This window comes from Curcuma longa, chromosome 5, assembly GCF_044706935.1.
Source record: "Curcuma longa cultivar G26 ecotype Majalengka, Jawa Barat chromosome 5, ITB_CL_G26_1.1, whole genome shotgun sequence".
NCBI classification, from domain to species: domain Eukaryota; kingdom Viridiplantae; phylum Streptophyta; class Magnoliopsida; order Zingiberales; family Zingiberaceae; genus Curcuma; species Curcuma longa.
This window is the reverse complement of record NC_133865.1, coordinates 12,144,504-12,159,020: the sequence shown is the minus strand read 5'-3', so window position 1 is coordinate 12,159,020 and position 14,517 is coordinate 12,144,504. Positions and strand designations below refer to the sequence as shown.

The 14,517-nt window shown below is 34.8% G+C and overlaps 1 protein-coding gene across 1 annotated transcript; it reads left to right on the top strand.

The window, feature by feature from the left end:
- The first annotated feature begins 1,118 nt into the window (after positions 1 to 1,118).
- On the top strand, positions 1,119 to 14,500 carry LOC141829462 (beta-hexosaminidase 3). The gene is made up of 14 exons (XM_074716937.1): positions 1,119 to 1,671; positions 1,993 to 2,067; positions 8,469 to 8,504; positions 8,611 to 8,722; positions 9,508 to 9,578; positions 9,754 to 9,884; positions 10,472 to 10,537; positions 10,797 to 10,897; positions 12,066 to 12,125; positions 12,362 to 12,395; positions 12,985 to 13,083; positions 13,153 to 13,212; positions 13,871 to 14,121; positions 14,250 to 14,500. Exons 1-14 carry the CDS (start codon positions 1,336 to 1,338, stop codon positions 14,414 to 14,416), a joined length of 1,599 nt encoding a protein of 532 aa, XP_074573038.1. The 5' UTR covers positions 1,119 to 1,335; the 3' UTR covers positions 14,417 to 14,500.
- Positions 14,501 to 14,517: the final 17 nt, after the last annotated feature.

The window sequence follows — 14,517 nt, the reverse complement described above, 5'->3', positions numbered from 1 at the left end:
CCTATCTTTAGGGCATCTATCTATCTATCATATACAAGTTAAAAGATTCCTATTATTTTATGCCATTTTATCAAAACATGTCAAAAATAATCTTCAAAATTAGAAATTATTTAAGATGGGTGCATCTATCATAATGAAAATAAATAAATTAGAAAACATTCAAATTTAACACATCTATAATAAATTAGATATTTAATTTTATTATTTAGTAATTATTATTTTCTATTTTGATAATAAATAGGGAATAATTATAATCTATGTTAATATTAGATTATTTTTTTATTTAAAATATTTATTCTTAATTATATTTGAATTAATATAATTAGTTGAGATTATTTCCTTCTTCACTCAACCCATCCAGGTGGAAATTAAAACTCATCAAAAATAATATCTCACTAAAAAAATAAAATTTCAAGGTGATTAAAACACAGAATTCTACTCTAACTTAACTAAATAATAAATATTAAAATAAATTATTTTAAATAAAAATATAATAATTTAAGTAGAAATTATAATTAGAATACTATTATTCCAGCAGCTATATCTTTTAATATTCTTTAATTTGTTTCTAATTCTTCTTGTCTATATAAAATGAGAGTTATTTGTTTCTTTAAATTTTCAATTAATTAAATCAGAAAAAAAAACTTGTCGGCCGGTTAGATTTGGTGGATCACCAGCTAATAATAGCTATAATCCAATCTTTAACTACGCACAAGAACAAGATCCACCACACTACTATTTCTGTCAAATGATAAAGTCGTGTAAACTCACCAACTGCCATCTCACAATTCCATTCGAGTCATTATTTTTATGTTACTTTTTCTAAAAAATTTGTTTTGGTTTCAAAATTCTTTAAATTGATCTTGCTTTTGAAGGCAATTTTGCAACAATGAAAGCTAAATATCTCCTTATTCAAATGCATAATCATCGTTCGGTAATGAGAATGAAGAGTCAATGTTTGATAGGAAAAACCATACGTGAAAAGAAAAGCAGTAATTTTTTGGATTCAGGATCGTCACATGCCATATTTTTTTTAAAAAAAATTGTTTATTGCCTTGTTGAAAGGTTCCATGCCAGGAATGCCGCTCTTCTCGCTTTCTATCTTTGCATCTCCCGCTTGCTTCGCTTGGTTTCCTACCTGTCGCTCAATTACTCCCCCGCTTGTCCTCGCTCTTACAATGCGGCTGTAATTCTCTGTTTCCGGCTTTAAAAATCCATTCTTGCGATCCGCATTGCCCGAAATGCACTAAAAATCGCTTCTTTAGAGCCTTTCTTGCTGTTTTGCTCTTCTAGTTTCGTCCTTTTGGGGTAAAAATTGCTCCTTTGGGGCTTGCAATGCCGATGGGAAAGGGGAATCGGGGGAGAGGAATCCTGCTCTTGCTCGGGTTCCTTGCTTGTTTCGAGGAGGCGGCGTTTGGCGGAGAAGACGAAGCGGTTAACCTCTGGCCGATGCCCAAGTCGGTGAGCCATGGCTCGCGAACGCTGTCCTTGAGCAAGGATTTCAAGTTGACGACGAAGGGGAGCAAGTACCCGGACGGTTCCGCGCTGTTGAAGGACGCTTTCGAGAGGATGGTCGATGTTGTTCAAGTGAATCATATCGTTGACGGTCGAGTTCCGAGTTCGATGGTGCTCGCTGGGTTAAATGTGGCCATTTCTTCAGCGGATGATGTGGTAATATAATTCTTCTCCATTTCTAATTGCAGATGCCAGACTTGGTTCTTTACCTTTACTTCACATGCTGATTGCTTGTGATTCTTTGGCCATTTCATTTGATGTTGATCATAATAGGAAGATGCAAAAAGTGGCACTTGAAAATTAGAGGAAGGAATGTAATAGTTTGAGCCATAATAATTGTTCATGTAGAAAATTTGGGTCTTTTGCTGAACCTGCATCCTACTTTTGATTATTGACATATATCTAGAGATAAAGTTTAGCTTTTAGGAGCATATTTATCCTTTGCTTTACTGATGAATTGTTTGATCAATTATGCAGCTGAAATTTGGGGTTGATGAGTCCTATAAATTGGATGTTCCTGCTGTTGGCAGTCTCATATATGCAAATATAGAGGTACATAAACACTACAAAGTGTTTCTTATAGCTTTCATTCATATCATAACATTTCTAATTCTCAATGAGAAAAGCTGAGAACTACATATTTAAGTATTCTATTGTTTTAAGACAACTTCCAGAAACAATAAAAAAAACTTACGAAACACATCGGTTCATGCCTTTTTTCTTGTCCTGCTCTGTCTTATGTTCCTCCATGAAGAGCTTTCTGTGAAGTGAAAGGAGGCGAAAGAGAGTACTGGGAATCAGTAACTTTGTGTATTCTTCAGTTAAGGGAGGGTTTCTCTATACACAACAGATTATATATACTGAAGGTATAGTGGATTACCTAATGCAAGTGGCAATTAAGAAGACAAAATAAGAAGATAATAACTATCAAGTAACTAATAACATGTTAACTACTAATTATTATACACTCTGCTATCGTCCCCCCTCAAACTCAAGGGTCTATGAAGAACATTGTGTTTGGAATGTAAAGAGAGAAATTTGGAAGTTGGTAAGGTTTTAGTCAACGTAATTTTAGTCAACGTATCCGCAAGCTGATCATATGAGCAAGTGTACTAAACAAGTAGAGTTTGAGCCGCAACATGTTCTTTAACAAAATGGTAATCAATTTCAACGTGCTTGGTTTTAGCATGCATGATTGGATTGACAGAAAGATATATAGTGCTCATATTATCTCAAAGAATGCACGGTACAGAATCCAAAGGAATTTGACGTTTATGAAGCAAAGATTCTAATCAGGTAATTTTAGTAGCTCCATTGGCAATAACACGATACTCTGTCAATACTAAAACGTGATACAACCTTTTGCTTCAAAGAGGCCCACGAAACAAGATTACCTCCCAAAAAATATGCAATAGCCATTTGTACTACGGTGATCATCTAAACAAGAAGTCTAGTCGACATCTGTATAACACACTAAAGATGGAGAGGAAATAGATAAACCAAGGTGCAAGGTTCCACGCAAATACCTCAAGATTTGTTTTACAACTTGCCAATGAGAGACAGTAGGTGCATGCATGAATTGACATACTTTATTTATAGCAAAAGATAGATCTGGATGTGTCATGGTGTAATGCTGAAGAGCACCGACAATGCTACGATAGTCTGAGCCATCTTCTAAAGGAAGACCATCATATAGAGCAGTAGAAGGCATAGAAGTGTTTGATGGTTTGGAGTCAAATATGTCAGTCTTCTTCAAAAGATTAGTAACATATTTTGTTTGACTGAGATGCAAACGATTATCAGAGTGATACACTTCAATACCCAAAAAATAATGCAATGGTCCAAGATTTTTCATAGTAAATTGTTTATTAACAAAATTAAGCAAAGAATTAATGAGACACTACGTACTACCAGTGACAATGATATCATTGCCATAGACTAGCACAATAAGAATACTACAGCTTGAGTAGAAGAAAAATAGCGAGGTATCAACCTTCGAACCAGAAAAACCTCATCGCAAAAGTGTCTACTAAGTTTTATAAACCATGCGCGAGGTGACTATCTCAAACCATATAATAATTTGTGTAGTTTACACACTATATCAGGGCAAGAAGAATCAATGAAACCAGGAGGATGATCCATATAAACGGTCTCAGTAAGATCGCTATGAAGAAATGCATTTTGAATATCAAGTTGACGAATAGACCATTTGTGTGTCACAGTAATGTTAAGAACCACTATAATTGTTTGAGGTTTGATAACCGGATTAAAAGTTTCGGCATAGTCAATATCTGCAGTTTGATGATACCTTTTAGTAACCAAACGAGTCTTGTATCAATCTATAAAACCATCCGATTTTAACTTTAATCGATAAACTCATTTACAACCAATAACTTTGACATTTTTGGGTTTTGGAACCAGAGGCCATGTGTTTTGTAGCATTAGCGCATTAAACTCAACCAACATGGCTTGTTGCCACTTAGAAACACTAGCAGCTTGCTTGTAAGTATTTGGTTTAGATTGATTACCAGAAATTTCAGCCAGCAATACACACAGTTTAAATATGTCAGACTTACTCCAAGTTATCCTATGATGAGCATTTGTAGTTGGTGCTATGATATTCTCAATAATATGTGGCAAAGCAACCACCAAAGGGTTGGAGGGAGGGGAAGAAGATGAAGTGCATGAGGAAGAAGACTGCATAGAAGATGCAGAAGAAGTTAGATGCACAATACACGGTGGATAAGTTGGGACGGTGGAAGGAGTAGAAGTAGATGACTATGTAGATGAAGAAGATATTGTAGGATGTGGTGAAGTATTAGAGGGTGGTGATAGAGATGCAGAAGGTTGAAAAGAATTAAAAATTAGAAGAGTTGTAATGATTGATGGAGTACTTGAAGGAATAACAGATGAAGAGGATGATGAAGAACTAAAAGGAAAAAAGATACTTCATTAAAAATCACATGCCGAGATATATACAATTTGGAATTAGAAGGATCAAAACAGAGATAGCCTTTGTGTTTAGAGCTGTAGCCAAAAAATACACATTGATTTGACCTAAATTCTAACTTATTTGAAGTGAAGGGACATAAAAAGGGAAAACAAGCACAACTAAAGTTTGAAAAAAGTTATAATCAGGTGCTTTATCATAAAGAACACTATAAGGAGACTTTGTAAAATTTTTGTGGGCAATCGATTAATGAGAAACACGACCGTAAAAGATGCATAGGGCTAAAATTTGAGAGGCATATTAGAGTGAGCCAAAAGAGAGAGACTCATTTCGACAATATGTTGATAATTGATGATGTATACTTTCGGAAGCAAAAAATTTTATAAGGGATCGAAATTCTCCACCCCAGTTAGAATGAACATTTTTAACAAAGATATTAAATTGATTATGCACCATGATGTAAAAAGTAACAAAAGTGGTGTATGCCTCATCTTTAGATGCAACAAATATAGCTAAGAAAATCTTATAAAATCATCAATAATCAACATAAAATATTTATAACCAATAACAGGTGAAATAGGTGAAGGACCCCATAGGTTAGTATGAACAAGTTCAAATTTATTCAGTGCTCGAGAGTTTGATAAAGCAAATGAGAGTTTATGGTTCTTAGTCAATTGACAAGAATTACAAAAATCAAGAGAAATAGATTTGTTCACAGACACATTTTAAGATTTTAAAACTCAATTAACAACTTCAAAAGACGGATGACCAAGATGCTTGTGCTAGAGATTTGGATCGGAGGAAACAACAACATTAATTTGAAAAAGACTTGAAGACGATGTAGAAGATGAAGTGGAAGATAATGGGGAGGGCAGACTCAAAAAAGATCACGATCAAGGATTCTCCGGAGAATGACTTTGTGTGTGAGTTGATCCTTAACCAAGAAAAATGTGGAATGAAATTCAACATAAGCTTTATTATCATGACACAAACGAGAAACACTAATGAGATTTTTAGACATGGTTGGAGCATGATAAATATTGGATAATTTGATAGATTTAGAATAAGCAAGTAAAATTGAATTGTGAATATACGGAATTAAAATGTTCTTACCATCACCAACCATCACATGCTCAGCACCAATAAAAGGAGTGGTAGAATTCATCATATTTAAATCAGGGATAATGTGATGAGTTGCTCCTGAATCCATATACCAATTAGGATGCCCTATTGTATCAGTCATAGCAATGAAACCAAACACATTAGAGCTAGTGGCAAAGGAAGGCATATCAGTGCAAATAAAATTATTGAAAGCTTTTGGTTGAGGAAGCACTGATTGGTAATGAAGATTTGCTCTATGATAGCAAATATTTACAATGTGTCCGAGTTTGAGACAAATTTGGCAGCACGGTTTTGAGGCATGAGTGGTCTTATTCTATGGAGGTTTCCATGGTTGTAAAATTGTATAGTTGGAGGCTTGTTAAGAAGACAATTTTTAGAGGGGTAAGGTGTAGGGGATTTTGACAGAGGAGTGTTTGGAAAGGTTGGTGTAGAAAATTGATACTATCTTGGCTGAGGGTGGCTCTTATCCATGAACAAATGAGCTATATTAGTTTGAAGTGAGCTCAATTGATCTACACTTTCTTGCCTTTCCAATCTATATTCGTAGTTCAACAATAAGCTATGCACTTCTTCAATGGAGGGTCGATCACCACTATTTTGTTTAAAAGTCACAAAAGCATTATAATCCTTCCCAAGGCCAGCCAATAGATACAACAAATGATCATTGTAAGCAAGGTTTAAAATATCGAACCGTGCTGGAGTTTCGGTTCCAGACCGGAACGATACAGTTTCGGTACCGTATCGTACCATACCAGTATAGTTTCGGTATTTTTAAAATATAAAATATATTAATTAAAATAAAAAATTTAATCTAAATATTTAAAAATAAAAAATAAATTTTTTTTGATAATTTATAGGTTTTAATAAAGCCTATTTAAATTATCTCGAATTATAACTTTGAACTATAGCTAGGAATTGATTATTAAAACTTAATTAAAACCCTAAGTTTTAAAAATAAAAAAAAGTAAAAATCGCGCGCCGCGCGATCGATGCGCCCGCGCAGAGCGTCGCTGGGCCCCGGCGGCGTCGCCGGCCCCGGGCGGGGCCTCCGGCGGTGTTCCCCGGTCGGAATTTGTATGCCGGCGCTGTGCCGGTGCCGGTGCCGCGGCGGAACAAAATTTTTCGTGCGTATCAGGCGATATGGCACAAGATTTCAATCCTTATTTATAAGAAATAGGTTCTCTAATAGAGGCAAGTTTGTTGGAAATACCTTTTAGTTTCTGAATGTATTCCATTGTCGAGAGATCTTTTTTTAGATTCTACAACATATTTCTTAATTCTGACACATGAGCAAACGACGAGTCAAAGTAAATTTGATCGAGAGCTAGACAAATGTCGCATGCTATTGAATACCCAATGATTTGAGTTATGAGCCCTTTAGTCAAGGATGAATAAATCCAACTCATTATTAGATGATAGTAGGGTTGCCTAGACGTATGCTCATGATTAACAACCAGATTGTTGAAATCAAGGAATTTGGGAGGGCAAGGACGTGTATCATCTATAACTCTTCTAAGCCATTAGCAATCACTATATTTAGGAGCTGATTTTTCTAAATCAAATAGTTATTTTCATCAAGCTTGACAGAAAGGGGTTGATTCATTAGAAGGAAGTGTTGGAAGGGGATTGAGATTAGACAGAATGATGGGAATCGACCGAGGAGTAGAAGTTGGAGTTTGATGATTAATACCAGGATTTGGCTGAGTGGCTAATGATGTTGGATAAAAAAACCATGGTTACCAATGGTGGTGGTGGCTCTGATACCATGAAGAGCTTTCTGTGAGTGAAAGGAGGCAAAGAAAAGTATTGGAAATCAGTAACTTTGTGTATTCCTCAGTTAAGGGTTTCTCTGTACACAACAAACTATATATATTGACGGTACAATGGATTACCTAATACACGTGGCAATTAAGAAGCCAAAATAAGAAGATAATAACTATCAAGTAACTAATAACATGTTAACCGCTATTATTATACACTCTGCTATCACTCCAAAGAAAAATGATACGCTACATGAAAAATGTAGCATGAAACTCAACATGACGCACTCAACTGCATGGATGTGGGACCCACTGCATGGAGTGTGTCATGTTGAATTTCATGCTATATTTTTCATGTAGTCTATCATTGCTCCACTCCAAAATGATTTCTTATTCCTCTTAAAACAAAAGGTCGACTATATAAAGTCTTCAAGATGAAAAATGTAAGATTAAACTGTATTTTTTTGGGTGCGTAGTTAAAACTTTGTACCTGTTCAATCTACATTGACATCACAAGAATGAAAATTTCAATGAAAGCATATCATTTTTAGTTGGAACAAATCAAAAAAATCCTTACTACATAGATCTCATTAAACATGCTACGTGGATGTTAGGTCATAAAGAGGAATTTAGATACAGTTGTATTTCATTATAACTCCTCTAAAATTTGAATTGATTATGGAATTTTTCAGCAAGTTAAAATGAGATTGGTGGGTGAAATTCACAAGTTAAGATAGAACATGCCACTCTGCAGGCCACAGTCCTAGAAGAAAAAAATCAATGGACAATTGTAAATATTGACCCTCTACTAGGCAAGGAGGCAACAATAAATAGTAAAAATCTTCTTCCTGGATGTTATCCGATTAAGAAACAGTTGATTTTTTACCTGATTGGCACAGGAATTAAACAAGCTCTAGCCCAAGCATCAGTAATAAAGAGGAGAAATGTCATCAGATTGACTTAACTTAGAAGAATGTCGATTCAATTAACTGTTTATTAATTTATATAGATTGTTTGACAGTTTTAAATGAATGTTGAACAGCTATTCTAGTTTTAAGGTTAAACTTCTCATTCTTTTTTATTGCATACACTTAATTTGCATGTTTGCATAATATTTGTAGGCAAAAACAGTTTATGGAGCACTTCATGGTTTGGAGGTAACTTGAACTAAAGTCATTCAAGCAATGGTATTTAAGCTGAATATACTGGAGAAGGATTCACATTCTTTTGTTTAACCAACTATTTGATTGTGTGATTTTGCAGACTTTCAGCCAATTGTGCCACTTTAATTTCAACAAGAGGATTGTTGAATTATATTCAGTTCCTTGGTCTATTTTCGATGAGCCAAGGTTTCCTTTTCGCGGACTTCTTATTGGTAATATTTATCAGGAGAATTTGGATTTTATTATTTATAAATTTTTAAATTGATTACTAAGATTTTGGTGCCTATCAGAAGCATTAGTCAATTACGTGTATAAAAGAATTGATCACACACAAATAAACTAAATCTTCTGCAGAAATTTTCGAGGTGGTATCTGTATGGTACCATGTTCAATTTACTGTACTTAGCTATACCATTTTCATATAAATGGATGAATGTAACAGTTTGGAACTTCCTAAACATTTTTCTCATTTCCATCATGTGCCTTATGCCCAATTTTCTTTTAAAGAAGCAAAAAGTTTATGGATGTCAAGTGCAATGACATCGTTTTGGGTGCATGGAAATCTTTGATGTGTGTTCTTGTTTGAGGTGGTCCTGGTCATTTACTGACCCCAATATAGGCATACAAGTTTGATTGCTAGACCTGCCAGGGCACGCAGACACAACTCTTCAGTTCCATGTTGTTTAATCCTAAAGAGAAATAGGCCTTTATGAAGGAGTAAACATCACTGAATTGGGCTTTTACTTTATAATAAATTATAAACGTTATTCAGAGTGTGTAGCTAGATTTTGAAGGATGATCTGGCTTTTGGATCGGGGAGAATGAAATCAGATCTTGCTTGAGGTTGGTTTGGGTTGTTGCCGTGAGATACCTTGATCTAGGCACATGACTTTCTTTGCCTAACCACTACTCTCTAATCCCACATTGCTATAGTTCCTTTCGTTGCCTAGCCTCTTGCATGAATCTTTGATACTTAAATGATTTTTGTATGATGCAGATACCTCTCGGCATTACCTACCCCTACCAGTAATAAAAGTTGTTATCGATTCAATGGCGTATAGTAAATTGGTACGTTTCTACTCCTTAGCATATAAATTATTTCACCTCAGTGTTCTAACATTATAGATTATTGTTTGTCATTTTTCTTTGGATGCCATTTTCTTATGCTAGTGGCATCATTGTGTGTTTTTCTATCTCTCTTTTTCTTTTCATATTTGAACTATTTTTAGCACATTTTATACAGAATGTGCTTCACTGGCATATTGTGGATGAGCAATCCTTCCCCTTGGAGATACCATCATATCCAAGATTGTGGTTTGGCTCATACTCTTATTCCGAGCGATACACTGTGGCCGATGCACTTGAAATTGTACAGTAAGTATTTACTGCTTAAATGATGAAACTTTTCATTGTGTGGTGGTCTGATCTGGTAAGTATTTGAACTACCTTTGATTAATGGACATAATTTACAGTTCTTTCTTAAGAATACAGTCGCTAATTGACTAGTGTCATCCTTCCGCACCTGAACAGAGACTGCCTTGATAGTTGAAACTCTTAAAAAGATCAAGTACCAACTGAGAATTGAATAAGGACCTATCTGTCCTGCATTGCCATTGATGAAATCAATTGCAACTTGCATTATTAGGATACGTCGTGCAACTAAACCTTCTAAAGTAAGGCAATATTCTCGTTTGACAGAGTCAAACAAGTATGCTGTAAATGCCTATTACATGTAGAAAGTTACACGACCATATCTTCTTGATTTTGGTGTATATGACAAATGATACAATTCATGGAGCATTAGTGTATGCTAACTCACATTTATAAATATCCTCCACATATATTTATGTTTTGAATGGTTCATGTGCATCTATCAGTTTATCATCTCTTATTGTGAAATAGCATGATCTTCTACGGTAATAATTTTGTTTTACATGATGAATTCTTCATGAAAATTTCAGGTATGCAGAAAGAAGGGGGATAAATGTCTTGGCTGAGATTGATGTTCCAGGCCATGCTGGCTCATGGTAGATCAGTTCTCTAGCCTCCTTAGCTGTTACCATAAAAGAGCTTGAAGTCATATTTAACAGACATATTAAGATAAAATAAAGTGATGGGAATTTCTTGAAACCAACATAATGAATTCTCAAAATGTGTTATTTCTCATGAGTTATTTGTGATGGTCCTAACTAGCTGCTCTACTGCATTGCTAATATAATTAATATGTTTGGTATTTTCTATGATTTTTGATCCAAACCACTTAATCTTTAGACTTATATTATGCAGGGGTGTCGGATATCCTGCTTTATGGCCATCAACACAATGCAAGCAACCACTTGATGTCAGTAAGAAGTTCACATTCAAAGTAATCGATGGAATTCTTTCCGGTAAAATACATTTCCTTGTTCATTTCTGTATTTTATGCATTATGATTTCAGAGATCTTTGTAATAGCTTGGCCTCAGGCAATAGCAAAATGTCCTGAGTTATCACAATAGACATTTACATTCCATATGAAATAATATTATCAGAAGCTACATTGGCATCGGCTTAGTGAGTGCCTCATGAAACAATAGTTGATTATTTGACTGCATTCTATGCATTAAAACCATCAAGGGTGCCACTCAAAAACCTTAAATATTATCAGGTGGCTTCAATCAAACTTTGCAAAGCAATCTGCCTCACGAGAAGCACCCCCTTACTGCTTAGGCACTCACTTCCGAAAGTAGAACTCATCATGTAGGTTACTACTTAGCTATAATTTCTCTTGAAGTAGTATACAATTGGCATAACCATGAAATGTGTTTTACTTTTCTTCTCTATTGCACTTCTTAGTTTTAAAATTGTCCAATTGTCTTAATTTTGTATGGATCAAATAGTCAAAAAATTCAAGTGTAGGTTGAATAGATTAGTAAGATTAACGAAATCAGATCAGAATAAAAAATAAAAAAGAAGAAAGAAGAAAAGATATAATGAAAACATTTATATTAGAATAAATGTTCTAAAATCTTAAGCAGAATATCATATCTGATTATTAATAATGAAATATACAAATAATATTATTTATTAATATAAACTTAATAAATAATAAAAATAGGTTACAATTGATATTAGAATCATATTTTTTGTATATATTAGTCAATGAAATTAGATTACTAATATTTGTTAATGTGTTATTATTTAATATGCTATCTTTAGTTAGGTTCCTAATTCCTAACTACATTCAAATCGGTTTTTAGTTGAAGAATTTTAGGATAGTTATTGATTAAAAGAGATTATTATAGCATCAAATTTCCACCTCAAATAGATCAATGCACATGTATATCTGAACAGCATTCCCAAAAATTCCTATGTTTTCTTATTTATGTCAAAGTATTCCATTCCCAGTATGAATGTTTCTTATAATATGTTTCCTCCCAAATAGTTGGTATCATTTCATTTTATATTCATGCAACCAAAAAACCTTGCTCTTAACTTGGACCTTGTGCAATCAAATGATTCCTTAGATAATAAAGACTCTGTATATCCCTACTCAACTTTGGATAATTTTTTGCAGATTTTTCAAAGATTTTCAAGTTCAAGTTTGTCCACTTGGGAGGCGACGAAGTTAACACGAGTAAGCTTGAACACTTTCTATTACTTCTAATAGGGTTAACCATGGTCTTCTCATGGCATTTGTTATTTTCAAAGTAATCCACTCTTTCGCTTTGCTTCTTTTGCCCTCTTCTATGTTTTATTTAGTAACCAAAAATTAGGATACATAATTTTAAGTTTCGATATAGCCAATAGTTTTTATATCTTTAGGTCTGTAAGAGAGTATCTAACTTGAGCATTTTTGGTTGTCAACTGCAGCTTGCTGGACCAATACCCCTCATGTAAAAGAATGGTATACCTTCGTTATTAAAAGTCTTGGTAGTGTAAGCGAAAAGAATCTCAATTTGTAGTTATCAATCATCTCATTTTCTCATTAATTTTTTTCTTATCCTTCATTATTAGTCAGTTGTGCATTGAGAATCGATCCTGTCTTTGTTTGTTTGCTGCCTTGATGCTCATTCTTGTTTCTCTTCAAGCACACTAGCTTGTGTGACCACCAAGGAAATAACTATATTGACTTGATGCATTTGTAAGCATGCAGCAATTGCATTAGTTAAACAAAACAATGCAGGAGCAATTGCATTGTTGCACACTAGATTTTATCAATGAGAAAATTGACAAGGTTCCATACTTCAATCCCTTTCTGTAAAAAAAACCAAAGCAATCTTATATCTGCTGAGTTAAATCAGCTAAAGCAAACTTAAAAGTCTCTTTTCAAAATGGGTTCATGTATCCAGTAATACAAGGCTTGGTCTTTGGTCAAACCAGTACCTATGAAGTATTTGTTTAATCATCTTGATATTTCATCATGAGATGTTCCTATTACCATACGGACTGTTTTCAATCCACTTAACAAGCCCCATATGATATCTTTGTTGCAGGTTGAACAAACATGGGATGGATGAATCCGAAGCCTACAAATACTTTGTTTTACGAGCACAAAAAATAGCTATATCACACGGATATGAAGTCGTCAATTGGTACGAAGCCTTATATTCCAAAGTGGCAAACACTGGTAGTACTCTAACCTTTAGTGTTCTCAACTGCAGGGAGGAAACTTTCAACAACTTTGGGAGACAACTGAGCCCCAAAACTGTAGTCCATAACTGGTACGCATCTCTAATTAATAGTAAATTGAGAGATGATATACATGTTTAATTTTCATTCTTAGAATCTTTATTACCATGTTTGCGTTCTTATATTGGCAATTGGCGTACATACTCTAATAGTTGTTAGTTATCCCATCTAACTAAAGCAACCATCTACAGCTTGTTGGTAGCTATGTTCGTTAAATTTGTGAATTGTTGTCAAGGTCTTTAAGTTCGAATCCACCTTCATCACTTTGGTAGAACTTATATGTTCCTCTTCTTAAAAAGAGAATATTTGTTAGACAATACACTTGATTGGGGTTTACCACTCCTTCCTCTTCAAAATGCATATTTGTCAAAAGATATAGGGCAATTTACTTAAGTTGCATTGTGTCATGCACATTTGGATGACTTAAACGGCACAAACTATAAATAACTAATCATTCACAATTCTAGTTTCAATGTGCTCATGATATAGTCACCTTCAATCAATCCTTCCGAGAAAACACGAAGAGAAGTGTTGATTCTTTCTTGTCATAGTTTGACTCACAATGATTATCAATGTTTCATAATATCCTTCTTTTTATTATTTTTTCTAAGCGTACGAGTGAACCAAGTTGTTCATTCAGAGATTCAATGGCCTATGATCTATAATGTAATTCCTTGAAACTGTTTATAGGCTCGGCGGTGGAGTAGCAAAGAAGGTGGTCGCCGCTGGACTGAGATGCATAGTTAGCAACCAGGACAAGTGGTATTTGGATCACTTAGATGCTACATGGGAGGGGTTCTATATGAATGAACCCCTCACAAACATCACTGTACCAGAAGAACAAAAACGAGTTATCGGCGGTGAGGTATGCATGTGGGGAGAACATATCGATGCCTCCGATATAGAGCAAACCATATGGCCGCGTGCAGCAGCTGCTGCGGGTAAAGCATTGAAACTTAGTTCTCACATTTTGTTTAGTTATCTACCAACAACTTGAATATGCAACTGTTGTTTTACTTTGTCGATATCCTGCATCTATGCTGAATTTTGTTCTTTGAATTGCCTGAAGAGCGACTATGGACCCCTCTCGAGAAACTGGCAAATGATCCGACGCAAGTCACGGGAAGATTGGCTCGATTTAGGTGTTTGCTCAACCAGAGGGGGATTGCTGCTGCACCATTGGCAGGACAAGGGCGTGCCATTCCTATAGAGCCTGGTTCTTGCTTGAAACAGTGAAGGAGAAGTTAGGCTTGATTAACAGCATTGTTTACAATTGAGAAATCAAGTAAATGTTATGGTTCAACATATTTTGTGCATTGGAGCAACTTGACATTGTT

Excerpts from the sequence above, each read along its gene's own strand:
- LOC141829462 (XM_074716937.1), top strand. The coding sequence starts at position 1,336 with ATGCCGATGGGAAAGGGGAATCGGGGGAGAGGAATCCTGCTCTTGCTC. Across the intron at positions 8,505-8,610 it reads GAGCACTTCATGGTTTGGAG|ACTTTCAGCCAATTGTGCCA; the intron begins GTAACTTGAACT and ends GTGATTTTGCAG. Across the intron at positions 9,885-10,471 it reads GATGCACTTGAAATTGTACA|GTATGCAGAAAGAAGGGGGA; the intron begins GTAAGTATTTAC and ends TGAAAATTTCAG.